Source organism: Ambystoma mexicanum, chromosome 1p (genome assembly GCF_040938575.1).
Source record: "Ambystoma mexicanum isolate Mex_15411 chromosome 1p, UKY_AmexF1_1, whole genome shotgun sequence".
Classification (NCBI taxonomy): domain Eukaryota; kingdom Metazoa; phylum Chordata; class Amphibia; order Caudata; family Ambystomatidae; genus Ambystoma; species Ambystoma mexicanum.
Genome location: NC_090921.1, coordinates 323,420,750 through 323,448,413, shown reverse-complemented (window position 1 = coordinate 323,448,413; position 27,664 = coordinate 323,420,750). Strand labels below are relative to the sequence as shown.

The 27,664-nt window shown below is 49.6% G+C and overlaps 1 protein-coding gene across 1 annotated transcript in view; it reads left to right on the top strand.

Moving 5' to 3' along the window:
• Positions 1 to 2,400: 2,400 nt before the first annotated feature.
• Positions 2,401 to 27,664, top strand: part of MADCAM1 (mucosal vascular addressin cell adhesion molecule 1) — a 61,838-nt gene continuing 36,574 nt past the window's right edge. Inside the window, exons 1-3 of the mRNA XM_069612409.1 lie at positions 2,401 to 3,170; positions 3,389 to 3,575; positions 19,143 to 19,350. Coding sequence (XP_069468510.1) covers positions 2,401 to 3,170; positions 3,389 to 3,575; positions 19,143 to 19,350 — 1,165 coding nt within the window. The remainder of the gene's footprint in view (positions 3,171 to 3,388; positions 3,576 to 19,142; positions 19,351 to 27,664) is intronic.

The window sequence follows — 27,664 nt, the reverse complement described above, 5'->3', positions numbered from 1 at the left end:
AATCCTTCTAACCACTCGGGCTGAACAATGCTCCAGGAAATCCTTCCTTCCATCAGATTTTGACACCATGCAAGCATCCCCACCACCTTAGCACAACTCAAGCTGCTTTAAAGCCTCCCCACCACCTAGGTGCAGCTCAATGCAATCCTTCCAATAAGCTAACCACCACTCCATTGCAATCACATGAGCATAGGGCCATGCAATCGCCCCCGCCACCTGGGAACAGTTCCAGCCCCATCCAATTCTCATAACCACCTGAACAGAGCTCCAATCCAACCTTCCAAACCACTTGCGCTCAGGTCAATTGAATTCTCCACAATGCTTGGCTACAGCTCCATTCCAAAAACACAACCTGAGGGCAGCTCATTCAAACCTCACCAAAACATAAGCACAGTGACTATTTTTCCTATACCACATGAAAACATCTCTCTTCATTCCTCCCACCAAATATGCCTGACACCATTGAAAGTACACAGCGCCCAGTCAAACGTTTGCCTCTAGGCGTCTGCCCGCCTAGTCACAGCTCTACTCTATCGGCATGGGAGCACAGCTCTGTGCCATGGCAAACCCCAAACACCTGATGTTAGGAGTCAAACGTAGGATGCCGAAGACTCAACATGTGAGCAATGATTCACTGTCCTTTGCTAATACACAGGTCAACCATAGGCCATGAAATATACCAAAAGCTGGTCTCTTTTTAAAAAAAATATTTTTTTAATATATGTGTTACAGTCAAAAGCGGGTCTCTCACACTTCACTCTGTGTGATATTGTCTCACCCACCCACCCCCCACAACCTCCTCCCAACCCAAGCGGCATTGCAGCTTTTTAAGGCGTTCTAAAACCATGTTTTCTCACCTCGTTCCACACAGGTGAGCAACTTCTACATCAGTAGCACAGTTTCTTGCATGAGCAGTTGGTGCAGCTGGAATATCTATGTCGGGGTGGTGGGTCCAATATTGTTTCCTCTGCAGGCTCGTCACCCATGCGCATTTCTGGAACCCTCTTTCCCTCAGATCTAAGTATTTACTGCCCAGTCCTGACTACTCCTTCTCTGTTCTGCCTTTTGGGTTTGTGTTCCTCCTCCTGCCTCCACAACCTGCCGTGCCCAATCTAGAGCCCCTCATACTTTCCTGTGGTTTGTAACTAAGGGGTAACCCTCATTCTTTCCAACAGATGTTGATACTTCTTCTACTTCCCTTAAAACTACCTCCTCCATTGCTTCCATCTCCTTCTCTTAGGCTCCTATTTGGCTTTATGATGGTACCACCACCTCCTCGCTCTTCTCTCCCTCACGCCTCCAGCAGCCATTGCACTCCAACACTATCTACTCACTCTCCACAACCTTCTCCAACAACCCACACAGCTGTCTGTGTCATGCATCAGCCCTGGAGATTTGTTTATCGTTGGAGATACTACTAAGATGGCTGCCCGTTCCGTTTCAACGGTCTAGTTTATTCCAATATGGCCGACGGAATCTATAAACCAGCTAGCCAGAGCAGCTTTCGGCGCGTTGTATCATTATTCGTTACATGCCCAGCTAGTCGCTTTCAGCATCAAGCCTTCCAGCATTTACTTTCTCTCTAGTCCTAATCCCTTTTCTTGCCTATCTACTATTCTTACACAAGTGGTGTTCTCAGGTTTTCAGGTAAGGTGATTAGGATCTTAGTCTCTGTACTTCTAACACGATGCGTACTTCCAAGCGTCTTCCCTGTACATATTTTTTCCCTGCTACTTCTCTCAGCCGGAGTTTTCAGCGTTTGTTTTCGCTGTTTGCTGATCAGCTGTTCTTACTTTTCCGTCCTTATCCTTACCTCTTCTTCCCTATTCTTCGAAGATCTATTCTTTCCCTGTTATTCTGTTCGGAACGACTCTCCTTCGTTCCGTTGGACCGAGACTTGCCCTCGGTTAGAACTCACCCGGAAGACAACGAGACCACACGACACCGGTGGCAGAATCCTTGCTTCAATGCCTTTCTCAGGGAATGAGCGGAGCAAGGTGTGGGCGTTCCTCCTACATGTCTGGAGCTCCGCGGCTGAGGCTGCAGGAATCGACTGTCCAGTCTTCAAACAACTGCAGGACTTCCAGTATTCCACAGATACCTATCCCGAGGCGGACTGAATAGCGATTGTTTTTTTTTTTTGCCCGGTGGCTTATTTCCCCATTTTAGGGCGTGCTCCTCGGGTATCCCCTAGACCTGTCATTAGCCAGATCACAGAGGCTACCGAGGGAGCGCGTCCCTACCTCCGACAAAAAAAAAGAGTAGAAACCTGTTGAAGGAGAAAGAGTCAAGAAGAAGAAGGCTGCAATCAGGGTGGAAGAGGCACTGGAGGAGACATGTGAGGAGGAGTCGGGGAAGGTGGAGACAAGGCGTGACAGTATACAATGCCCAGAAGACACTATGTCATCACCAGAACAGATCCAAGAGATGTGTAATGCCATACAGAGCCTTAGAGCTGACATGCAGTCTCTTCACGCTGAGAACCTTCTTCTACGACAACAAGCAACCACCAGGGAAGCTGGTAGAGATGATCTACCACCAATGCCATTCACATTTGGAAAATACGATGGAAACCCTAGGTTTATCAAGGAATTCCTCGATGCTTGTGCAGTCTATTTTTCCTTTCGGCCTCGAGCCTTCGAGTCTGGAAGGGCCCGAGTTGGGTTCCTCATAGCCAACTTGACAGGAAGTGCCCTAGCATGGGCCACCCCTTTGGTAACCAATCAAGACCCTCCGGTGAACGATTACGCTCTGTTTGTACAGGATTTCAAGAACAGGTTTGAGCGTTCCGAAGTACAGTATGATGCCTTTCTCGATGTCAGACAAGGAAACCAAGACCTGCAGGGTTACATTGCACAATTCCAAGCACTGGCGGTGTCCGCGGGATGGCCAGATATGGTGCAACAAACCATTTTCCGAAGAGGGCTAAATGAGGAACTGAAGGATGAACTGGGTAGAGTGGTTCGTCCCAACACCTTCCAAGAACTGGTTACGATAGTCCTACAGATCGACTATCGTTTACAGGAAAGACGGGCTGAAAGGAGAAGAGGAAGAGGATCAGCGCCTCGCTACAGCCCCCCTCAAGGAAGGAGGGAAAGACCCACACCGGAGGAACCAATGCAAATAGGATCAACCAGGGGACCTCTAACTAAGACTGAAAGGAGAAGAAGGCAAGAATTAAACCTTTGTATGTACTGTGGTTCATCTAATCATATCCTTAAGGATTGTCCAGACATTCCCTCTAAGAAACAGGGAAACGCCAGACCCCAGGTATTTGCAAGGGAGGCCATGGGGACCACCGCTCAAACCCTTGCAACCTTACCTGACCCACTAATGGAGGAATAGAAATCAATTGTCTGATGATATTCCAGATATCCTTTTCCTACAGACTGAAGCAGAACCTATCGGTCAGGGCTATGCTTGACTGCGGAGCAGCAAGAAACTTTATTGATGTGACCTGGGCTCAGGAGAATCAGATCCCACTGAGGGAGAAAGACAGACCGATACCGGTAGAGGGAGTAGATGGCCGTCCGCTCTCATCCGGACTCATTACCATGGAAACGGAACCTGTAACGGTAAAGATGGATCATCATGTCGAGACCCTCAGATTTGACGTTATCAGAGCAGCTCATTTTCCGTTAATATTGGGTGTTTCATGGTTAAAAAGACACAACCCCAAGATTGATGGGACTAATAATAAGCTAAGTTTCGACTCTGAATACTGCCGAGAACACTGCATGAGTACCAGGGAATTCCAGAACGGGGTACATTTCAGTCTATCTAAGGCTCAGTGCAACCTCTCTATATCCTCCATTCCGGGCAGTATCAGGCTTTTGCTAGAGTGTTTGAAGACATTAATCCTAGACTCCCCCCACCTCACCACCACGAGAACTGTAACATAGACCTCAAAGAAGAGACCTCTCTTCCTTTCGGACAAATGTATCCGTTATCCTTATCCGAAAAGGAAGCGTTAAAGGAATACCTCACCGGTAACTTGGAGAATGGGCTCATTCGACCATCAAAATCCTCAGGAGGGGCATCATTGTTTTTCATATCCAAAAAAGACTCCAAAGAACTACGCCCCTGTATAGATTACAGGGGCTTGAACAGCATTACCATCCGAGACAGGTATCCGATGCCGCTTATCAGAGACATTTTGGAAGCTGTCAGGGATTCTAAAGTATTCACCAAACTCGATCTCCGCGGTGCTTATCATCTGTTAAGAATTAAGAACGGAGATGAATGGGGGAGTGCATTTAGGACGCTTCTGGGGTTGTTCGAGTTTTGCGTCATGCCATTCGGACTGGTAAACGCCCCTGCGGTATTTCAGAGATTTGTGGATAAGTTCTTTGCCGATATGTTATACATATCGGTAGTCGTATATCTTGATGATATACTGATTTTCTCCCCTTCCTTGGAGGAACACAGGATACATGTGTGCGAGGTTCTTTGTAGGTTATTAGAAAATCAACTCTTCGCCAAACCAGAGAAGTGTCTTTTCGAGACCGCCGAGGTACCTTACCTGGGATTCATATTGTCAGCGAAAGGAATCCGTATGGACCCCAACAAGGTGTTAACTATAGACAGATGGCCAGAACCTTCTTCAGTCAAGGAGATCCAACGTATCCTAGGTCGGGTGAACTTTTTCCGCCGGTTTATACCCAAATTTTCTGATCTGGTATTACCCATCACAGCACTTCTCAAGAAGGGTACAGTATTCCATTGGGGTTCGGCGGCTCAAGCGGCATTCAAAGCCTTGAAAGAACGTTTCACCACAGCTCCGGTTTTGGTTCAGCCGGATCAGAATAAGCCGTTTGTCCTAGAGACCGATTCCTCGGGAGGTGCCTTAGGAGCAGTGTTATTACAAGAAGGAAGCAATGGAGACGAACATCCTATCACCTACTACTCTCGCACCTTAACAGGAAGTGAAAGAAACTACTCGGTACTTAAAAGAGAACTACTAGCAATACGGGCAGCCTGTCAAGAATGGAGACATCTGCTACAGGGAGCCTCCCATCAGTTTGTCATCCGTACTGATCATAGGAATCTTAAGGTTCTCCAACAGATGGAGTGCAGGAATTCCAGGCATGCCCGCTGGGCCTATTATTTTTAAAACTTTGATTTCCAGATGACCTACATACCAGGATCACAGAATAGTGTGGCTGTTGCCTTATCCCGAAGCTGGTTGGAGGAAGATCTATCAGAGGTTAAGAAGGAGAAGATTCTACTTAAGAACCATTTTCACACGATTGCAAACCTGTTCCTTAAGAAGGTCCAAGGAGAACTTGGAAACTGTTAACAGGAAGAGAAGCAGTACTACCAATTGCAGGAAAGCGAAGGATTGTGGTTTCATCATTCAGCATTATTTTTACCCACAACTGATCTTCGCAGGCAGGCCATCAGTTTTTGTCACGATCTTCCCTTGGCAGGACATAAGGGGGAGAAGGCAACATTCAAACTGGTATCCAGGAGTTTCTGGTGGCTGTCGATGCGAAGAGACATCACCTCTTATGTGTCGACTTGTCCCATCTGTGCTATCAACAAGACACCTCGTCACATACCACTCAGGCTCCTACATCAAGCCGAGGCGCCTACACGCCCCTGTGAGGACCTCTCATTGGACTTTATAGTAGAACTCCCAGTTTCTCAGGAGAAAAAGGACATTCTAGTGACAATTGATTCTTTTACCAAGTTAGCTAATTTCGTCGCTCTCTCAGGAGTTCCTTCTGCCTCAGAGACTGCTACAGTCTTCCTCCGCGAGATAGTGAGGTTTCATGGTTTACCACGGTCCATTATCTTCGACAGGGGGACGCAATTCACCTCCAAGTTTTGGGACTCACTATGTAACCAATTGGCTATACAGAAGGCGCTATCCTCGGGATATCACCCCCAGTCTAACGGACAAACCGAAAGACTGAATGCAAGTTTGGAACAATACCTTCACTGTTTTTGCAACAGGGAACAGGATAACTGGGCTACTTTGTTACCAATGGCAGAGTCCGCGTACAATAACACCTATCACACGGCTATCAAGATGAGTCCTTTCAAGTGCACCTATGGTTACAACCCGCATCATCTAGGAGCCTTATCCTTCAGGAGTCAGACCACAACTCCCACCTTGGAGAGGATGCTGATGGATCTCAAACGTACATACAAGGAAGCCTTACAAACCGTACAGGATAGCCGCAAGAAATATAAGACCTATGCGGATATCAGATGTAGTCCTGCTCCTCTTTGGAAACGCAAGGATTTGGTTTGGCTGTCCACATGATATCTACCACGCTGGACTCATATTGGGAAGTTTGCAGCACGGTATATAGGTCCCTACCCAATCCTGTCTCAGATCAATCCTGTAGCCTTCAAACTAAGACTACCACACTCCTTGCGGCGGGTACACCCTGTCTTTCACTCCTCATTACTCAAAACACATCAAGAAGATCAGTACAAGAGACCTCTGCGAAGGACTGTGATTACCCCGCTCAAAGAACCTGAGGAATACGAGGTGGCCAGAATTGTGGATTCCCGTTACAGGAGTGGAACTCTTCAATATCTAGTCCATTGGAAAGGATTCCCTATTGCTGAAAGAATGCGGGAGCCAAGATCCCATATGCACGCTCCCAGACTTGTACAGCGTTTTCATAGACTGTATCCAGGAAAGCCAGGAGGGTGCAGGTATCGAAGGGGGCATACTGTCATGCATCAGCCCTGGAGATTTGTTTATCGTTGGAGATACTACTAAGATGGCTGCCCGTTCCGTTTCAACGGTCTAGTTTATTCCAATATGGCTGACGGAATCTATAAACCAGCAAGCCAGAGCAGCATTCGGTGCGCTGTATCGTTATTCGTTACATGCCCAGCTAGTTGAATTTCAGCATCAGGCCTTCCAGCATTTGCTTTCTCTCTAGTCCTAATCCCTTTTCTTGCCTATCTACTATCCTTACACAAGTGGTGTTCTTAGGTTTTCAGGTAAGGTGATTAGGATCTTAGTCTCTGTACTTCTAACATGATGCGTACTTCCAAGTGCCTTCCGTGTATGTATTTTTTCCCTGCTACTTCTATCACCCGGAGTTTTCAGTGTTTGTTTTCGCTGTTTGCTGATCAGCTGTTCTTACATGTCTGTCCTTATCAATACCTCTTCTTCCCTGTTCTTCAAGCTTTCTCCTGTTATTCTGTTCAGAACGTCTCTCCTTCGTTCCGTTGGACTGAGACTTGCCCTTGGTTGGAACAAAGCCCGGAAGACAACGAGACCACATGACACCGGAGCCAGAATCCTTGCTTCACTGCCTTTCTCAGGGAACGAGCAGAGCAAGGTGTGGGCGTTCCTCCTACATGTCTGGAGCATCCGCGGCTGAGGCTGCAGGAATCGACCGTCCAGTCCTCAAACAACTGCAGGACTGCCAGTATTACACGGATACCTATCCCGAGGTGAACTGAATACTGATTGGTTTTTTTTTTGCCTGGTGGCTTTTTTCCCCATTTTAGGGCGTGCTCCTCGGTATCCCCTAGATCTGTCATTAGCCAGATCACAGAGCGCGTCCCTACCTCTGACAAAAAAAAGAGAAGAAGCCTGTTGAAGGAGAAAGAGTCAAGAAGAAGAAGGCTGTAATCAGGGTGGAAGAGGCACTGGAGGAGACAGGTGAGGAGGAGTCGGGAAGGTGGAGACAAGGAGCGGGGTGATTTTATAGTGTACTCTCTGGGAGTGCCTGCATCTGTGGCTGATAATTTGGTGAGGACTGTGATTGGCTATCATTCTTGTGTGCATCCATAGTTGCTTTAGCTTCATGGGGATGAGCCAAGTCTAGAGTTGACCTACCCATCATTTTGGATCTTCCCTCTCTCTTCTGTCCCTCCCAGGCGCGGCATGTGCTCTTCTTGGATCATCCCTATTCACAGTGTGTGTTTTACTGGCTGGGAACACGCTGGGTAAGCTTAAGAGATACGTTGTTTCACTGGGCACACAGGGAATTGGTAAAATAATATGCCCAGCGTAAGACTCGCTCACCTGGGGACAGCTTCGCTGAGACTCCCCTTCCCATGTTGATTTCACAATGTTTGGAAAGTCGTAAGCTTGCAACACTTTATCCAAGGTTCTGAGAAGTAACCTGTGGGCCCCACTGACCCCTGGAGAAGTGTTATTTGAAGTCCCACGCGAGTTTGTAACCACGGCCGGCCTTAGCTCTGGCAGCGCCCAAGGTGAGGAAATAAATGTGGTGCCGCCACTCCTCCCTCCCACCCCAGCCCAGTCAAGGCTGTAGGGGTGCTGGGGGATGCCTAGCAGCAGCAGTGCTCTAATTAAGTGATTAACTCCCAGCTCCCATGTTGGAGCCACGAGTTAATCCCTTCAATAGGGTGCTGATGATAAAGCAGCATGGGGCAGACTTTCAAAGGCTGCCTCGTGCTGGTTTAGCATCAGCGCCCTATTCTAGTGGTTAATTCCCTGCTCCTGTGCTGGAGCAGGGAGTTAATCACTTTAATAGGCTTGAATAAGCCCTTGAAAGGCTCCACTCAGCTGGCCTGGCAGGGGACTAAAGTCGGCCGTGGTTGTAACAAAATCTAAACACTCTCTAGTACTGGTGACTGCAGGAAAACCTTTCCCCTTAAAGGGAACACTCCTCTTTTCAATGATATGAGCTTGATTCTAGTCAGGGTGGGCATCACGGTTTCCTAATTGGGGACTTGGTGTACTAACGTTACTCTGCAGCATCTTCCAAAGTGTTTGGAAGGGGCAAAGCTGTCAGGCCGGGTTGCCCTACTGTACCCCCGAACATGGGTGGCAACGGTCTGGTCTCTCATGAAGGGTTTGAGGCGTGGTATTGGAATTGTCCCCTGACACATGACAGGGACCAAGGTATAGTGACCTGGGAAAACGTCCCATACCACTCTTTGGTCTAATGTCCATTGGCTCTGAGTGGCACCCATCCCCCTCAGTCATCACTATGGTGGTCCTCAGAGCAAGGCAGAGCAGACGGAGAACACCTGTTTCCGCTGACTGCAAAGGTACCGGACTACGCCAATCTTAGAACGCGTTCACTTAATCTACAGTCTCTTTTCCTGCCCTTAGCATTACCCTGTGCAGACCATGCCACACATGTTGCTCTGGGCCAGGTGCAACTTTGGTCCCATGATCGAGGTTACCGTGATACACACCCCCAATGAGGGCATCACACTCTTCTGTTCATCTGATGTTACATCTTCAACAGCAAACACCTACAACAGAAAAGATGCCCTGGGCCTTGGACACCAAACGCCTCAGATTATTAGATAGTGCCTTGGAATCCATGGACTAGCCAAATTGTGACTAGGTCTATTTATAGATATTTCTATTTGTATGTATTTGTAAAGAGCAATGCAATCACCCCAGGATATCTTAGCACTAAAATGAAAGGAAATGGGTTCATGTAAGATAGAACCAAACAAAGTAGGTTCAAATTAATTATTACAAGCAGAGAAAAGCCAAGTCTTAAAAGCCCACGAAATTTCAAAAGTTGAGAAAAATCATTTGATAGTGGAATAGCACAGTAATGTAAGCTGAAAAAGTTAGTCAATGAAATATGTGCTGTGAAAATATAAAGAGGCATCCAGTCTTACGCAGGGGTATTGTTTATCACTGAGAGTGGTTTAGGACAATGAACCATACAGGGGTGCCAGTAGTCCTCTGACCAACAGCCTACCTGACTAGCAATCAGAAAGAGCTCTATTTTCTCGGCATTAAATTACAGACCATGGTTATGCAATATTCTACATATAACACACACATTCGAAAGCCCTAGGCATTGGTTCCATAACCCCAATGCAACTGTATAGTTATTTGAGTATCTTCCGCAGAGGTGAATAAGCAAAAGCCGGATGACGAAACCAAACTGGCTGGAGGTGTCGCATGCAAATTAAAAGCAGAGATAATGGGAATCACTGTGTTACTCTACAGGACAAGTGGGTGAAGAGGAGTCATAGGCACCTGCAGCAACAATTTGAATGGCTCACATTAACTAGCCGGTAAATTCATGACTCCGGCGGCAGCCGTACTGGTATTTACCGGCACAGCTACCGCCAGGGTCATAATGAGGCCCATTCTGTTTGTTTTGTGACAGATGTTTAAGATATGGGGCCTCATTGAAAGTTTACTGGTGTAGTTGAGAAGGGTTTTTATTATTATTATTATTGTATATATTGAGCACTGACCTAGTTTCGAGAAGCAACGAAGCGCTTTATAGAAGTATACAACAGCACCAGCGAGGGAAGGGCCCACTAGACAGTGAGGGCCATAAGAGAGGGAGGAATCGTGATGCAGTGTTTACTTACCTCGACTGTTGTGTCCTGTCTCCGTGCCTCGGCACGAGGGGAGACTGAGCGCGCAGGGCCTTGTCAGTAGGCCGCAGTGGCGCAGCTCCAGCGGGAGCGAAATGAAACACGGAAGACTCCGTTCGCTACTGTGCCCTGAACTGCTCCCCGTCCGCGGGGCGGGGCTTTTATTGAGATGCCCTGCGTCACCGCGTTGCGGGACGCAGGGCGGATATCACATCGACCCTACCCTGGTTCAGGGTATTTCATTAGGACTGCTGCACCCATTTCACTGTTCTCAGTACAGTTAGCCAGCGGCCCCACCCACTCCTAACATATTGAATTGCATTGGCTGTTAAAAAGCCAATGAAATGTAATGATGTCCGTGGGATAGGCAGAATAAGAAAAGAATATTCAAAACAAGGTGCGCTGCTTCCACATTATTTTGGGCTAGCGGGGCTGAACCTCTGGCACCCCGTAAGTAACCTAATGGAAACAAATGAGTGTAATTTATGCTATCTGCGTGGAACACTTCGGGCTCCATGCATATCACAAAGGAAAGCTTGTTGCAACGGATACGCCCCTGCGTGTGCACTTCATGCCCATTTCATGCACAAGGCAGTGCAGTGTCACGGCTCGCTCCCTTCGCTCCCGTTCCCGTCACTTGGGGGCATGTTTTGGGGTTTTTTCCCTACTGGACACTTCCTCCCAACCTTATGCTACACTGCTGCGATGAATTGTGAGCGCTAAAACCTTATTTTCCAAGTTACTTCCCTTCCGGATCCATTCCAGGTTTTTGGCAGCCAGCATGCTACGTTAATCTAATGACTATGCTTCCCAGAATGCCTGGCTCACTGCCTCACCTCCTCCCTTGCAGGACAAGGTTGGGTGGAGGATAGGCAACACCTGTGGCTGCAGGTGCAGCAGGCGGCACACCTGAGGGGTGTGCTCGTTAAGGAGCTTTAAAAGCCTCAGTTTACTTCAGTCCAGTGCTGGTCATTGTTGCAGTGTTCCTGTTGTGACTGGTCCCTTGTTCCTGGTTCCTAGTTTTTGTGCCTGGTTCCTAGTTCCTGTTTCTTGTTCCTCTGCCCTGGATTTCGAATTTATGTGCTTAATTGATTTCTGCTTTCTGGATTTCCCTTTCTGACTTCCTCTGTCTGCAGGCAGCCTTTCTCTGTGCTTTACCCTTTGATGCTGCCCAATTTGCCTGTGTTCTCTGTTTCTTTGAAGCTGTCCTTAGCTACTGAAAAACTTGATGCATTAGTCTTTCCCTTTATAGATTTAGCTTCCTGCCTTTTCTCCTTTGGATGGGTGGGAAAGGTTTCCTTTTGTGATATCATTTTCCCTGCTCCTGATCCTTACTTTCTATTGGGATCCATTCCATGTTTTCCATTGCACTTCTGCATTTATTTCCCATTGATTATTAGGTGTGGGGTGCTGTTGTACTAGTCCCAGTGTGAATGCCCTTTGTTTTCCTCACTATTCTATAAATCACTGTTCCTACTTGCCCCTTGACTAGGGTCTTATGTATTTAGTTTCCTCCACCCATTGCTGTTATAGCCTTCAGGGTCCCTGTTTGATCAACTGGGTTTGTGGGTTTACTGACATTCAAGTGGTCTTTCCGGTCCTCGTGAATACTGTTTCTAAGTTCCTTATTCAGTATCATCCAGAGTGTCAGCTCACAGATCCTGTCCTTGCTTGCCCTCTACGTGGGCTTAGCGCTAATAAGCCCACGTACGTATCTGTAATAGCATAGTGGGTAAGGAGTTTGCCGACTTTCCTTTCAGTCATAAGGAGGTTCTAAGTGCTTACCCCACATCCCTTTTCATATATTGGTATTATAGTTTCACTCTATTTGCACTCCTGGATTTTAGTATACATTAGTCTTGGGTATTGTATGCACGTTGTTAGATTCAAAGTAGTTCACTGTGTGATTCCGTGCACATTTCCCTTGCCATATTCATTGCCTTCTTCCTTTCTTAACATCCAGGATAATTATGTATTTATTAGCCGTTCAAGTTATATGTGTAGTCCTGAGTGAATGCCTACCAGACTAGTGCAGACAGAATACAGTAGTGCAGAGCACACTGCTTCAGGCTGACTGTGCGGGGCCTCGCCACTCCGCCTTATGAAACGAGCCGCCACTGGTGGAATGAAAACTGGTATTGGGGAGCCACCAATAAACGCTAGGGAGCATGGCCAGGGAGGAGGACAGGCTGGCTCGCCCTGATGGGGGGTCGTTAGTGGGTGCCACACCCCCCATGTTCACGGGGGGTGGAGAAGGAAAGGACATGGTTGCCTTTGGACAGATTACATTCTGTTATTGTTCCTGTTCCATTAGAGGAATTTAATGAGGGTATTTGTCGCCCTAGGAACCAATTGCAGTATGTTGTTACTTTGCTGTGAGGGTCCTCTGTTCGAGAGCTGAGGCTGTTGTCAGGCCACTTGGGTACCGTCCCCAGTGGGTGTGGCAATAGGCCTTCAGGGCGGCCATGGGGGGGTGTTGCCTCACGGTAAAAAGACGGGCATTCAGTGGGGGTTTCCAGGGGCGGGTGCAATGTATGCCTTCCCCCTAGCAACAGACCCTGTGTCGGGACCCAGTGGGGAGTCAGGCACTGGAATAACAGGAACCGCTGCCACCATATGTCCTGGGAGGGGGGGTGCCCCCTTGGACTTTAAAAAAGAAAATGTGTAGTCACTCTTCCTTCATAAAGAAATGATTTCTGTAACAGAAATAATGTCTTTATGAAGACAGAGTGACTACAAAGAGAAACTGTTTACTTTAGAAGTTCCGAGGGCTCCCCACACCATGCCATGGAAGCTTCTAGGCAGGAGGCCTCTATGGCATGGGTTGGGAGGAGCTCTATGACTTCAAAAAGAAATAGTTTCTCTTCATAAAGACATTATTTCCATTAAGGTTCGGTCCTTAACGAAATAACTTCTCTCGCGCCTTGAAACACTTGTGTATAGGCGCGTTACAAATGCAATATCATATCATATCATATCATGATGTCGGAATGACGTAAAATAGAAACCATTTCTTTTTTAAGTAATAGAGCTCCTCTCAACCTCATGACGTGTTTGTGTGTGAGTGTATGGTGAAAGGGTGCACACTTAAATGTATAAGTGGCTGCATGTGTGAGTGTATGGTGAAAGGGTGCACACTTAAATGTATAGGTGGATGCCTGAGTGAGTGAATGGTGAAATGCTGCACACTTAAATGTATAGGTGGCTGCCTGTGCAAGTGTATGGTGAAAGGGTGCACACTTAAATGTATGGGTGGCTGCCTGGGTGTGTGGGCCTGTATGGTTAAAGGGTGCACACTTAAATGTATGGGTGGCCGGGGGTGCGTGTGTGTATGGTGAATGGTGTGTGTGCTTGTTTTCACGGTCACAACAAAACCTACATTTCAGGGTAGGGGGTGATACCCTTCAAATGTTGGGAAAGGTGCTAACTGCACGGGTGGTGGGGGGGTAAACTTATTTGTGTGGGCCATCTAACTTCTTTATGCATTCTAAGGAGACTATTCTAGTGCAGTTTCAATGTTACAAGCAGTTAACTCTCTCCTTTAAGTCTGAAAGCACCCACGTTTGACTGCTCTGAGAATAAACAGTCTCCTGTCCCCTCTCTACCCTTCCAATCACTTCCATGACATGCACTTACTAAACCCACATTAAGATTTCAATTGCCTAAAGAAATATACATTTGAATGCAGGTACTAACAGTGACGTTCTTTACTAACTGCTCAGCCTTTAACAGCGAAACCCAGGTTCCTTTTAACATCTGTGTCCTGTTTTGTCCCGGCTATGTAGGTCAGCCAGGTCGAGTCAACATATATTTCAGCAGGGGGTTGGGGGGGGTGGTCTGAAGCCTAGTCAGCTCAATAGTGTTGCGCCACTACTTGTGTTTGATCCCTTGGTTACTTATTGGTGATCTTCATTACTCATAGCCCTATTATTTCTTGTCCCAATACTTGTGTATGAGGCACTTTGCCTCATAAACAGGTACTGGGATGAGGTAGAGGGTCATTGAGGTAATGCCTAGCGTAGTTACCTGGAATCTTCATTACTCCTAGTCCCACTATTCCTCATCTAAGGACTTACCTATGAGGCAAGGAGCGTAAGCTTTGGGACAAGGAAAAGGGATGTGGAGGTAATTCTGGGCCGAGAAGCTGATTTTGGGGTTTGGAGGAAAGGGTTGGAGGGAGAGGGGATGTATGGGGAGGGTGAGGTGGGACGAGAATTGGGTGATAAATCATAATGGTCATCCATGTCCAGGCTAAACAGGCATGATATGTGGTATTAGTGGCTAGAGAGGCATTTTGGTGCGGCCAGTCTAGTAATTTCTTAGTTTGGCTTGACTTTTTTTTAACTGGGCATCTCTAATAAAGCTGTCCTGCTGAGTGTAATTACCTGGCTAGAATTCCTGCTAAGTGTAATTAGCTGGCTAGACAGGCATTTGGGTGCTGCCAGTCTGCAGCGTTGTATATTTTTCTGGGCATCTGTGATAAAATAACCATGATAAGTGGTACTGCTTTGACTGGCATTTTGGGGCAATCAATCTAGGTATGTCTAAATGTGGCCTGACATACTTTATTGTAACATGTTATCACGTGTCTAGACTAGTCTACATTGTGCAGCCAGTTGGACATGTTTTCATTGTGGCATGGCATTTTTAATAGCAAAGCATTATAATTATTAAAGCATTAATGTTGCTGTGCACTCATTGACTTGCATGTATTGGATTTTTGGACTGGTGTTACCCTACAACACAATTGCAAATGCTCTGGCCTTTTAGCCAATTTTTCTCAAAGTATGCTGTACAATGCATTAAAACACATATTTATATCCTCTTCATAGTGCAGTACGTGGCATACCCCTGCAGCAGCACGTTCATGTGCATTACACAAGCGTGGTAATCTAGGCCGGTCTAGAGCGTGGCGTGACCTGTGATTTGTTGCTGAGTTGGTGTTTTGTGTTCCACCACTGGTGTCATATATGGAACCCCCCCCGAATATCATTTCTTAAGGGACGTGGTGGGTTAAGGGGCCTCTCCCTTCGGTTGGGCACTTGCCCATACTAAGTGACTGGTTTCAGGGGTAGCTGTTGTTGGGGGTTTGTGTGATAGAGGCTTGCCTCCTACCGGCAGCTCTGTTGTCTGAAGCCATTGGTGTGTGGGCCCCCATGTCGAGTGGTGCTGGGGGGGCTTTGGGCAGGTAGGGTATGCACGGGGCTGGGGGCCAGGGTGCTGCACACAGTCCAAGGGTGTGTGGGCTCCCTGAGTATCGTTATCAGGGGTGTGGCGAGTGGGTTGTCGCACACGTCTGCCGGTCGGTGCCCTCACTGAGAGGCAGGTTCTTTCGGTGCTGGTTTCTTACAGTCCAGCTGTCGGGCTGGGTACGGGGGGATCCTGAGGGCACTGTATGCAGGCCAGGGATCTTGGGGTTCCCAGGGTTTTCATTGTCAAAAGGTGGCACGAGTGAGGGGCCAACACCCACCGGCGGGGCAGGTGCCCATACCGAGAGAGAAGTTCTCATTTATGGGTCTTGGAGGCTTGCTCTCTGGTGGCAGTCCTGGTGTCCGGAGCCATGTGAGTGTGGAATTCCCACTGGAGTGGGGCCGGGTGCCTTCAGGCAGGTGGGGTCTGTGGGGGCTGGAGGATCTGGATCCAGGGGTGTCGGACTCAGGCAAAGGGTCTGTGGGCTCCCCGGGTATCGTATTTCAGGACATGGTACACTGGTGATGGGTGACGAGGATGCCCTTGGATGGTGTGTGGGTTTCTAGGTTACCCCGTGGGTTGTCACGGATGGGGGATGCAGGTTGTGCCAGTGCTCCCAGGGGTTTGGCCTCATAGGTGGGCAGGAGCCCACAATGTTTTATTGTTTAGTCATGGGGGTACCTGGCACACCAGGGGTTGGTGTGGGGTTTATTGTGTTTTGCATGGGTGTGCGAGTGACCTTCTGGGGCGCCCCGTTGGTTTTGTTTTTCAGGGGTCTGGGCAGAGGGGCCAGTGCAGTCGACATATGTCGGGCGGGGCAACCCTCACAGTGGGGGTCGATGGGACACACCAGTTGGTGGTTCCAGACCGTGGAGTCTTAGCTCCTCTGTCTGGTGGGGAAGGAGCATGTGCAATGAGAGGGTTGCCCCTACTTGGACCCAGGGCCAGTAAGGTACAGTGGCAGGCGGCTGGCGGCCTCTCACTGAGAGGTTCTCGGGCCGGCTGGGGTCCTGGGGAGGGAGGCTAAATGGGGGTAGGCATTGAGTGGCAGTAGGAGATGAGCAGGAAAGGGAGACTCCAGGTGCTGCCACCCCCCCACCTAATAGGGGACTCAACAGGGAGGATAGGTGAGGGGCCTCACCGCCGGGGACCACCCTCGGGTAGAGGATTTAGTTCCCCCAGCCCCCTTGTCTGAGAAGTGGGACAAACAGTGGTTGGGTCTGGAGCTGGTGGCAACGGTATGGTTGGGTGTCATTGGACAGGCTGGCAGGGTGTCTGCGGATGGGTCCTAGCTGGTACGGTCAATGCAGAGACTGTAGACTTACAAGGTCATGGGGCACGCCAAGGGTGCAGACGTGGAGGTGCCCTCGGCGGGCGGACAGTATGGTCTTGGGGCCTTTGCTCCATGCTAAGTGAGGAAGTTTTCAGTTGTGGAGTGTTATAAGGGGCCATTGTGAGGGGTGTTTGTCCCTGATGGTGGGCAGGCCATGGTTGCACATTGGTGGGCCTGCAGAGTGGAGTGCAGCCCCGTTCTGGTGTTGGACAAGGGAGTGTTGGTTATGGCCCTTGGCTTGGGCCTCCTGGGTAGGTCCTGGCTGTCAGGTCTGGGCACTGTGTGTGCTTAACAAGGATATCAATCGCACATTAACATTTATTAACATTTCCACTCTCTTTTACCTTTATAGGACACCCTGTGGTGGCGGGAGCGACCCTACAGGGGGTATCCAAGAAATCAAGGGGTAGCTTCTGCCACGGGCCCCTTTGTGAATTTGCAGGAGTTGTTTTATTTCTACATATGTACGATGGGGTACTGAGGGTGAACAAGTGTGTGAGGGAACAGAGGCCATGGAGTCTAGCCATAGCGTGCCCCGACAGATAAGTGTAAGGATCGTTAGGGTGTACGATGGGGGCACCCCTGACCTGTAGCTCAGTGGGCCCTGTGGCGGTAGGTTCGGGCACATTACATTGAATTGAGTTATGGGCTCAACCTTTTGGGTCCCTGAAGGGGAGACTGAGTGCTGATTCATGGCAGGGACCATGTTTCGGCGCGGAATAGTGAGATGTCAGGCCAGGGGCTCATTCTACGGTCCTCAGTGGTCCGTGCAAAGGGGAGGCGGCCAGGTTCAGGGGTCTGGTCGGTTTAGAGGGTCACATATTTCCCTCATGACCATTCTCAGAGCATGGGGGTGGTGGCTTAGTGCCACCCCACCCCCCAGGCTCAAGTAGGTAATCGATGACGCAACGATGGAAGGATTCTAACAGTTAATGCCGATATGCATGTATGGAGTTGTCGCGTTTCAGTGCTGTGTGAAATATAAAAAATGCGGCCTGTTGCCTTCCAAAGACTATCTGCGTCTGTTGTCCCCCACGGGCCCTGCCGCCTGTGTCGCCCGTTGAGGCGCGTAGGGGGAGAAATTGTGTGTGTGTGTGTGTGTGTGTGGGCGTGTTATCAATGACGGTTGCTTAGTAACCCATGTTGCTTAGCTCAGCAATAAAATGAATGTTTTACAGGAAATGGCATTGAAGACTTGTTACCCGAGTGTCTACTGATGTCTATAAATATATCATCAAAAACCCCTTGAAACTGTAGTCAACAGAGGTTAAGGTAAAACAGCGCAGCAAAGCTCTTGAAATTCCAATAACATAACAGGAAAATGTCTAGGTGCAGTAAAATAAGTGTAAACACGGGCGTAAAAGGTCGATGCCAGCGTTTACATTTATTTCCCTGCTCTGCAACATTTTCCTGTGACTCCACTGATGATTACACTTATGTATAGACTTTTTGGGCACCTCCGGGGAATAGAAAATGATGCCCTGTGTCTTTTACACATAACTGCACAAATAGTTGGTCAAGTGATGTCCAGGTTTAGAACAGAGGTCTCCTGGTTCCAGGGTCAGCAGCTTAGCCACGTGGCACAGGTCTCCAAGTCTGTAGGTGCCAAACAACTCATGGGTTCCGGTCGCCCTTGGCAAGTTCGAATCCCACTGCAGGGCTGACTCCGTTCTCGGCCCTTCCTAGATCAATAACTGATTATCATTACTTGGGCCTGGAAATCCCGGGTATGGGTAGGCGAAGGACAAGCGTCCACGCCGGAAATGTGTAACCGCTACACGACAAATTCATGTGGGATCGCATCGCGAAATAACAAACACCCTTTATTACAGCGCTGGCAGGTGGGAAAATCCGGCACGAAGCGCTAAATGAAAGCTCATCTTATTATTAATGTGAGTAAAGTATACCTTCAAGAACTGAGGCTAAACTCGAGAAAGCACGCGCTGCTGGGGTGCATGTTGGGACGAATGGGTCGTGCATATGAACCCTCAGTGGGCCAGTCTCGTGCTCTCCCGAATCCTTTTATCTTCAAAGCTGCTCATCTACCGCTGAGCACCGCTCACCTGATAAAGGCACTACATTCACACAGTAGCCGGAGCCGCCTTCCATGCCACAACATGACCATTGGCTACAAAGACTTACTCATTTCACGAGCCGGGTAGGCAGGGGTTAACCTGAGCACTTACTTCGCGAAAGACAGAAATCCCCCTTCGGGAATATCCCCAGCAGCCTTGAAGGGTCAGCTGCCGGGCTCAGAAGGAGGTCCTGCCGTTTTTTTTAATGTCTTCAACGGTGCCTGCATTTCCCCTCTGAGAGAATAAAAGGGCAGCTTCGCCAGCGCCTGGACCCACCCAGCTCAGGAGCAGAGGAAGCAGAGAGCAGACTCTTGGCGGAACAGAACAGCAGCAGCAGCAGCAGCAGGAGAGCTGCTTACCCCGGCCCGGACCTTCCCGCTGCAGGGATGGAGAAGCAGAGGCCTATCCTGCTGCTCATGCAGCTCTCGCTGCTGCTCAGGAGTGACGGTGAGTGGGAGGACACCTTCCTTCACGGCTGACCCATCCTTCTATACTGACTTCTTGTCTGACTACTATTTCTCTCTCACGCGCACTGACTGTCACAGCCAAACACACTGTCTAATGCAAATATATCACCACCTAACTAACTCTCAATGCACAGGAGCTCATTTTCCAATATATCACCACCTAACTGTGAATGCATAGGAGCTCATTTTCAAATATATCACCACCTAACTGTGAATGCATAGGAGCTCATTTTCAAATATATCACCACCTAACTGTGAATGCATAGGAGCTCATTTTCAAATATATCACCACCTAACTGTGAATGCATAGGAGCTCATTTTCAAATATATCACCAAGTAACTGTGAATGCATATGAGCTCATTTTCAAATATATCACCACCTAACTGTGAATGCATAGGAGCTCATTTTCAAATATATCACCACCTAACTGTGAATGCATAGGAGCTCATTTTCAAATATATCACCACCTAACTGTGAATGCATAGGAGCTCATTTTCAAATATATCACCACCTAACTGTGAATGCATAGGAGCTCATTTTCAAATATATCACCACCTAACTGTGAATGCATAGGAGCTCATTTTCAAATACATCACCACCTAACGGTGAACACATAGGAGCTCATTTTCGATTTGAATGTAAATAGCCCGGAGGGGACGCTTACGTCTGTACTTATGTCAGAACATGTCCCCACTGGGCAGTTTTGCTCATTTGCACTGTGGGGTGCGAATGAGAAGTGTAAATAGACGGCGCCGGAAGCTTCTTTACGCTTCTCTTCTTTCATTTCCGCGCGGATGACACACGTCTTGTTCTCATACCACTTCGCCTCTGGCACTATCTCTCAGCATCAGAGACTGTTGCCCACCGTATGCCATCGGATGATGCCACACTGCCTGAGGCCTCTGAAACCTGGCAGCTCTTCCTCCAGGGTTATATTCCTTCCCCCCACGTCTCCCCTGCGCTACGCCATGCCCATTGACACCCCCACCCCATCGCCCATGACTCGCAACCTGGTGGGGCTCTTGGACATCATTATGAAACTACAACACTTCATCACCGCCAGTGCTACGCCTGCCAGGATCAGCTTCAAGAGCATCTGTAAAAGCTGCCACATGCCACCTGTCACCCCATTAGTATTTTCCCCTCCATCCTCAGCGGGCTAGAATACGTGCTCAGCATCTTTTGCAACACTCTTATCGCTTATTAAAAGATGTTTGTGCAGCATTCTAGCCTGATAAGGGCAAGGGTGGAGATGAGAGTGAAGAAAAAGAGGTTTGAGCAGTATTCTAGCCCACTCAGTGCAAGGGTGGAGATGGCTGCGGAATAAAAGAGACTAGAGTAGTTGTCTAGTCTTTTAACGTGCTCTTATGTCCACCCTTGTCTTCGGCGGGCTAATGCTCAGTGACTGGTTTCTCCGAAATGAAGCTGCCAACAGCATATCAAAGCTCTCTTGCTCTTTTCCTGTTCAATCCAACTTACAAATACCACCACCCCCCTTTCATTGCAGATCAGCCAGAGCGCGAAGAGGCCATGCATGTGGTAACAGTGCGCTGTACAAGAACCTTTAACATAACATAACAACTGCTCCAGCATCTTTTACTCCACTCTCATCCCCACCTTGTCCTCTGCGGGACAGAATATTGCTCCAGCCTCTTAATCAGATCTGATCTCCACCCGTTGCCTCAGCAGGCTAGAATACTGCTCCTGCATCTGTTACTCCACTCTTACCTCCACCTTGCCCACCGTGGGATAGAATACTACTCCTGCATCTTTTACTCCACTTGTACCTCCACTTTTCCCACTGTGGGACAGAATACTGCTCCTGCATCTTTTTCTCCACCCGTTGCCTCAGCAGGCTAGCATACTGCTCCTGCATCTTTTACTCCACGCTTACCTCCACTTTGCCCCCTGTGGGATAGAATACTGCTCCTGCATCTGTTACTCCACTCTTACCTCCACCCTTTCCCTCGGCAGGCTAGAATACTGTTCCTGCATCTTTTTCTCCACTCTTACCTCCACCCGGTGCCTCAGCAGGCTAGCAGACTGCTCCAGCATCTGTTAATCCACTCTTACCTCCACCCGTTGCCTCTGCAGGCTAGCATACTGCTCCAGCATCTGTTACTCCACTCTTACCTCCACCCGTTGCCTCAGCAGGCTAGCATACTGCTCTAGCATCTGTTACTCCACTCTTACCTCCACCCGTTGCCTCAGTAGGCTAGCATACTGCTCCAGCATCTGTTACTCCACTCTTACCTCCTCCCGTTTCCTCAGCAGGCTAGCATACTGCTTCAGCATCTGTTACTCCACTCTTACCTCCACCCGTTGCCTCAGCAGGCTAGCATACTGCTCCTGCATCTGTTACTCCACTCTTACCTCCACCTTGCCCTCTGCGGGATAGACTACTGCTCTTGTATCTTTTACTACACTCTCACCTCCACCTTGCCCACCATGGGATAGAATACTACTCCTGCATCTGTTACTCCACTCTTATCTCCATCCGTTGCCTCAGCAGGCTAGCATACTGCTCCTGCATCCGTTACTCCACTGTTACCTCCACCTTGCCCTCTGTGGGATAGAATCCTGCTCCTGCATCTGTTACTTCACTCTTACCTCCACCCGTTGCCTCAGCAGGCTAGCATACTCCTCCAGCATCTTCTACTCAGCTCTCATCTCCACCCTTTCCCTCAGCAGGCTAGCATACTGCTCCAGCATCTGTTACTCCACTCTTACCTCCACCTTGCCCTCTGCGGGATAGACTACTGCTCCTGCATCGTTTACTCCACTCTCACCTCCACCTTGCCCACCGTGGGATAGAATACTGCTCCTGCATCTGTTACTCCACTCTTACCTACACCCGTTGCCTCAGCAGACTAGCAAACGGCTCCAGCATCTGTTACTCCACTCTTACCTACACCCGTTGCCTCAGCAGGCTAGAATACTGCTCCAGCATCTGTTACTTCACTCTTAACTCCACCCGTTGCCTCAGCAGGCTAGCATACTGCTCCAGCATCTGTTACTCCACTCTTACCTCCACCCTTTCCCTCGGCAGGCTAGAATACTGCTCCTGCATCTTTTTCTCCACTCTTACCTCCACCCGTTGCCTCAGCAGGCTAGCAGGCTGCTCCTGCATCTGTTACTCCACTCTTACCTCCACCTTGCCCACCGTGGGATAGAATACTGCTCCTGCATGTTTTTCTCCACCCGTTGCCTCAGCAGGCTAGCATACTGCTCCTGCATCTTTTACTCCACTCTTACCTCCACCCGTTGCCTCAGCAGGCTAGCAGACTGCTCCTGCATCTGTTACTCCACTCTTACCTCCACCTTGCCCACCGTGGGATAGAATACTGCTCCTGCATCTTTTACTCCACTCTTACCTCCACTTTGCCCCCTGTGGGATAGAATACTGCTCCTGCATCTGTTACTCCACTCTTACCTCCACCCTTTCCCTCGGCAGGCTAGAATACTGCTCCTGCATCTTTTTCTCCACTCTTACCTCCACCCGTTGCCTCAGCAGGCTAGCAGACTGCTCCAGCATCTGTTACTCCACTCTTACCTCCACCTTGCCCTCTGCGGTATAGACTACTGGTCTTACATCTTTTACTCCAATCTCACCTCCACCTTGCCCACCGTGGGATAGAATACTGCTCCTGCATCTGTTACTCCACTCTTACCTCCATCCGTTGCCTCAGCAGGCTAGCATACTGCTCTTGCATCTGTTACTCCACTCTTACCTCAACCCGTTGCCTCAGCAGGCTAGCATACTGCTCCAGCATCTGTTACTCCACTCTTACCTCCACCCGTTGCCTCAGCAGGCTAGCATACTGCTCCAGCATCTGTTACGCCAATCTTACCTCCACCCGTTGCCTCAGCAGGCTAGCATACTCCTCCAGCATCTTCTACTCAGCTCTCATCTTCACCCTTTCCCTCAGCAGGCTAGCATACTGCTCCAGCATCTGTTACTCCACTCTTACCTCCACCCGTTGCCTCAGCAGGCTAGCATACTGCTCCAGCATCTGTTACTCCACTCTTACCCCCACCTGTTGCCTCTGCAGGCTAGCATACTGCTCCAGCATCTGTTACTCCACTCTTACCTCCACCCGTTGCCTCAGCAGGCTAGCATACTGCTCTAGCATCTGTTACTCCACTCTTACCTTCACCCGTTGCCTCAGCAGGCTAGCATACTGCTCCAGCATCTGTTCCTCCACTCTTACCTCCACCGGTTACCTCAGCAGACTAGCATACTGCTCTAGCATCTGTTACTCCACTCTTACCTCCACCCGTTGCCTCAGCAGGCTAGCATACTGCTCCAGCATCTGTTACTCCACTCTTACCTCCACCCGTTGCCTCAGCAGGCTAGCATACTGCTCCAGCATCTGTTACTCCACTCTTACCTCCACCCGTTGCCTCAGCAGGCTAACATACTGCTCCTGCATCTGTTACTCCACTCTTACCTCCACCTTGCCCTCTGCGGGATAGACTACTGCTCTTGCATCTTTTACTCCACTCTCACCTCCACCTTGCCCACCGTGGGATAGAATACTGCTCCTGCATCTGTTACTCCACTCTTACCTCCACCCGTTGCCTCAGCAGGCTAGCATACTGCTCCAGCATCTGTTACTCCACTCTTACCTCCACCCGTTGCCACAGCAGGCTAGCATACTCCTCCAGCATCTTCTACTCAGCTCTCATCTCCACCCTTTCCCTCAGCAGGCTAGCATACTGCTCCAGCATCTGTTACTCCACTCTTACCTCCACCCGTTGCCTCAGCAGGCTAGCATACTCCTCCAGCCTCTTCTACTCAGCTCTCATCTCTACCCTTTCCCTCAGCAGGCTAGCATACTGCTCCAGCATCTGTTACTCCACTCTTACCTCCACCCGTTGCCTCAGCAGGCTAGCATACTCCTCCAGCATCTTCTACTCAGCTCTCATCTCCACCCTTTCCCTCAGCAGGCTAGCATACTGCTCCAGCATCTGTTACGCCACTCTTACCTCCACCCGTTGCCTCAGCAGGCTAGCATACTCCTCCAGCATCTTCTACTCAGCTCTCATCTCCACCCTTTCCCTCAGCAGGCTAGCATACTACTCCAGCATCTGTTACTCCACTCTTACCTCCACCCGTTGCCTCAGCAGGCTAGCATACTGCTCCAGCATCTGTTACTCCACTCTTACCTCCACCCGTTGCCTCTGCAGGCTAGCATACTGCTCCAGCATACTCTTACCTCCACCCGTTGCCTCGGCAGGCTAGCATACTGCTATAGCATCTGTTACTCCACTCTTACCTCCACCCGTTACCTCAGCAGGCTAGCATACTGCTCTAGCATCTGTTACTCCACTCTTACCTCCACCCGTTGCCTCAGCAGGCTAGCATACTGCTCCAGCATCTGTTACTCCACTCTTACCTCCATCCGTTGCCTCAGCAGGCTAACATACTGCTCCTGCATCTGTTACTCCACTCTTACCTCCACCCATTACCTCAGCAGGCTAGCATACTGCTCTAGCATCTGTTACTCCACTCTTACCTCCACCCGTTACCTCAGCAGGCTAGCATACTGCTCTAGCATCTGTTACTCCACTCTTACCTCCACCCGTTGCCTCAGCAGGCTAGCACACTGCTCCAGCATCTGTTACTCCACTCTTACCTCCATCCGTTGCCTCAGCAGGCTAACATACTGCTCCTGCATCTGTTACTCCACTCTTACCTCCACCTTGCCCTCTGCGGTATAGACTACTGCTCCTGCATCTTTTTCTCCACTCTCACCTCCACCTTGCCCACCGTGGGATAGAATACTGCTCCTGCATCTGTCACTCCACTCTTACCTCCATCCGTTGCCTCAGCAGGCTAGCATACTGCTCCTGCATCTGTTACTCCACTCTTACCTCCACCCATTGCCTCAGCAGGCTAGCATACTGCTCCAGCATCTGTTACTCCACTATTACCTCCACCCGTTGCCTCAGCAGGCTAGCATACTGCTCCAGCATCTGTTACTCCACTCTTACCTCCGCCCATTGCCTCAGCAGGCTAGCATACTCCTCCAGCATCTTCTACTTAGCTCTCATCTCCACCCTTTCCCTCAGCAGGCTAGCATACTGCTCCAGCATCTGTTACTCCACTCTTACCTCCACTCGTTGCCTCAGCAGGCTAGCATACTGCTCCAGCATCTGTTACTCCACTCTTACCTCCACCCGTTGCCTCAGCAGGCTAGCATACTGCTCCAGCATCTGTTACTCCACTCTTACCTCCACTCGTTGCCTCAGCAGGCTAGCATACTGCTCTAGCATCTGTTACTCCACTCTTACCTCCATCCGTTGCCTCAGCAGGCTAGCATACTGCTCCAGCATCTGTTACTCCACTCTTACCTCCACCCGTTGCCTCAGCAGGCTAGCATACTGCTCCAGCATCTGTTACTCCACTCTTACCTCCACCCGTTGCCTCAGCAGGCTAGCATACTGCTCCTGCATCTGTTACTCCACTCTTACCTCCACCTTGCCCTCTGCGGGATAGACTACTGCTCTTGCATCTTTTACTCCACTCTCACCTCCACCTTGCCCACCATGGGATAGAATACTGCTCCTGCATCTGTTACTCCACTCTTACCTCCATCCGTTGCCTCAGCAGGCTAGAATACTGCTCCAGCATCTGTTACTCCACTCTTACCTCCACCCGTTGCCTCTGCAGGCTAGCATACTGCTCCAGCATCTGTTACTCCACTCTTACCTCCACCCGTTGCCTCAGCAGGCTAGCATACTGCTCCTGCATCTGTTACTCCACTCTTACCTCCACCTTGCCCTCTGCGGGATAGACTACTTCTCTTGCATCTTTTACTCCACTCTCACCTCCACCTTGCCCACCATGGGATAGAATACTGCTCCTGCATCTGTTACTCCACTCTTACCTCCATCCGTTGCCTCAGCAGGCTAGCATACTGCTCCTGCATCTGTTACTCCACTCTTACCTCCACCCGTTGCCTCAGCAGGCTAGCATACTGCTCCAGCATCTGTTACTCCACTCTTACCTCCACCCGTTGCCTCAGCAGGCTAGCATACTGCTCCAGCATCTGTTACGCCACTCTTACCTCCACCCGTTGCCTCAGCAGGCTAGCATACTGCTCTAGCATCTGTTACTCCACTCTTAACTCCACCCGTTGCCTCAGCAGGCTAGCATACTGCTCCAGCATCTGTTACTCCACTCTTACCTCCACCCGTTGCCTCAGCAGGCTAGCATGCTGCTCCAGCATCTGTTACTCCACTCTTACATCCACCCGTTGCCTCAGCAGGCTAACATACTGCTCCTGCATCTGTTACTCCACTCTCACCTCCACCTGTTACCTCAGCATGCTAGAATACTGCTCTAGCATCTGTTACTCCACTCTTACCTCCACCCGTTGTCTCAGCAGGCTAGCATACTGCTCCAGCATCTGTTACTCCACTCTTACCTCCACCCGTTGCCTCAGCAGGCTAGCATACTGCTCCAGCATCTGTTACTCCACTCTTACCTCCACCCGTTGCCTCAGCAGGCTAACATACTGCTCCTGCATCTGTTACTCCACTCTTACCTCCACCTTGCCCTCTGCGGGATAGACTACTGCTCCTGCATCTTTTTCTCCACTCTCACCTCCACCTTGCCCACCGTGGGATAGACTACTGCTCCTGCATCTGTCACTCCACTCTTACCTCCATCTGTTGCCTCAGCAGGCTAGCATACTGCTCCTGCATCTGTTACTCCACTCTTACCTCCACCCGTTGCCTCAGCAGGCTAGCATACTGCTCCAGCATCTGTTACTCCACTCTTACCTCCACCCGTTGCCTCAGCAGGCTAGCATACTGCTCCAGCATCTGTTACTCCACTCTTACCTCCACCCGTTGCCTCAGCAGGCTTACATACTCCTCCAGCATCTTCTACTCAGCTCTCATCTCCACCCTTTCCCTCAGCAGGCTAGCATACTGCCCTAGCATCGGTTACTCCACTCTTACCTCCACCCGTTGCCTCTGCAGGCTAGCATACTGCTCCAGCATCTGTTACTCCACTCTTACCTCCACTCGTTGCCTCAGCAGGCTAGCATACTGCTCTAGCATCTGTTACTCCACTCTTACCTCCACCCGTTGCCTCTGCAGGCTAGCATACTGCTCCAGCATCTGTTACTCCACTCTTACCTCCACTCGTTGCCTCAGCAGGCTAGCATACTGCTCCTGCATCTGTTACTCCCCTCTCACCTCCACCTTGCCCACCATGGGATAGAATACTGCTCCTGCATCTGTTACTCCACTCTTACCTCCATCCGTTGCCTCAGCAGGT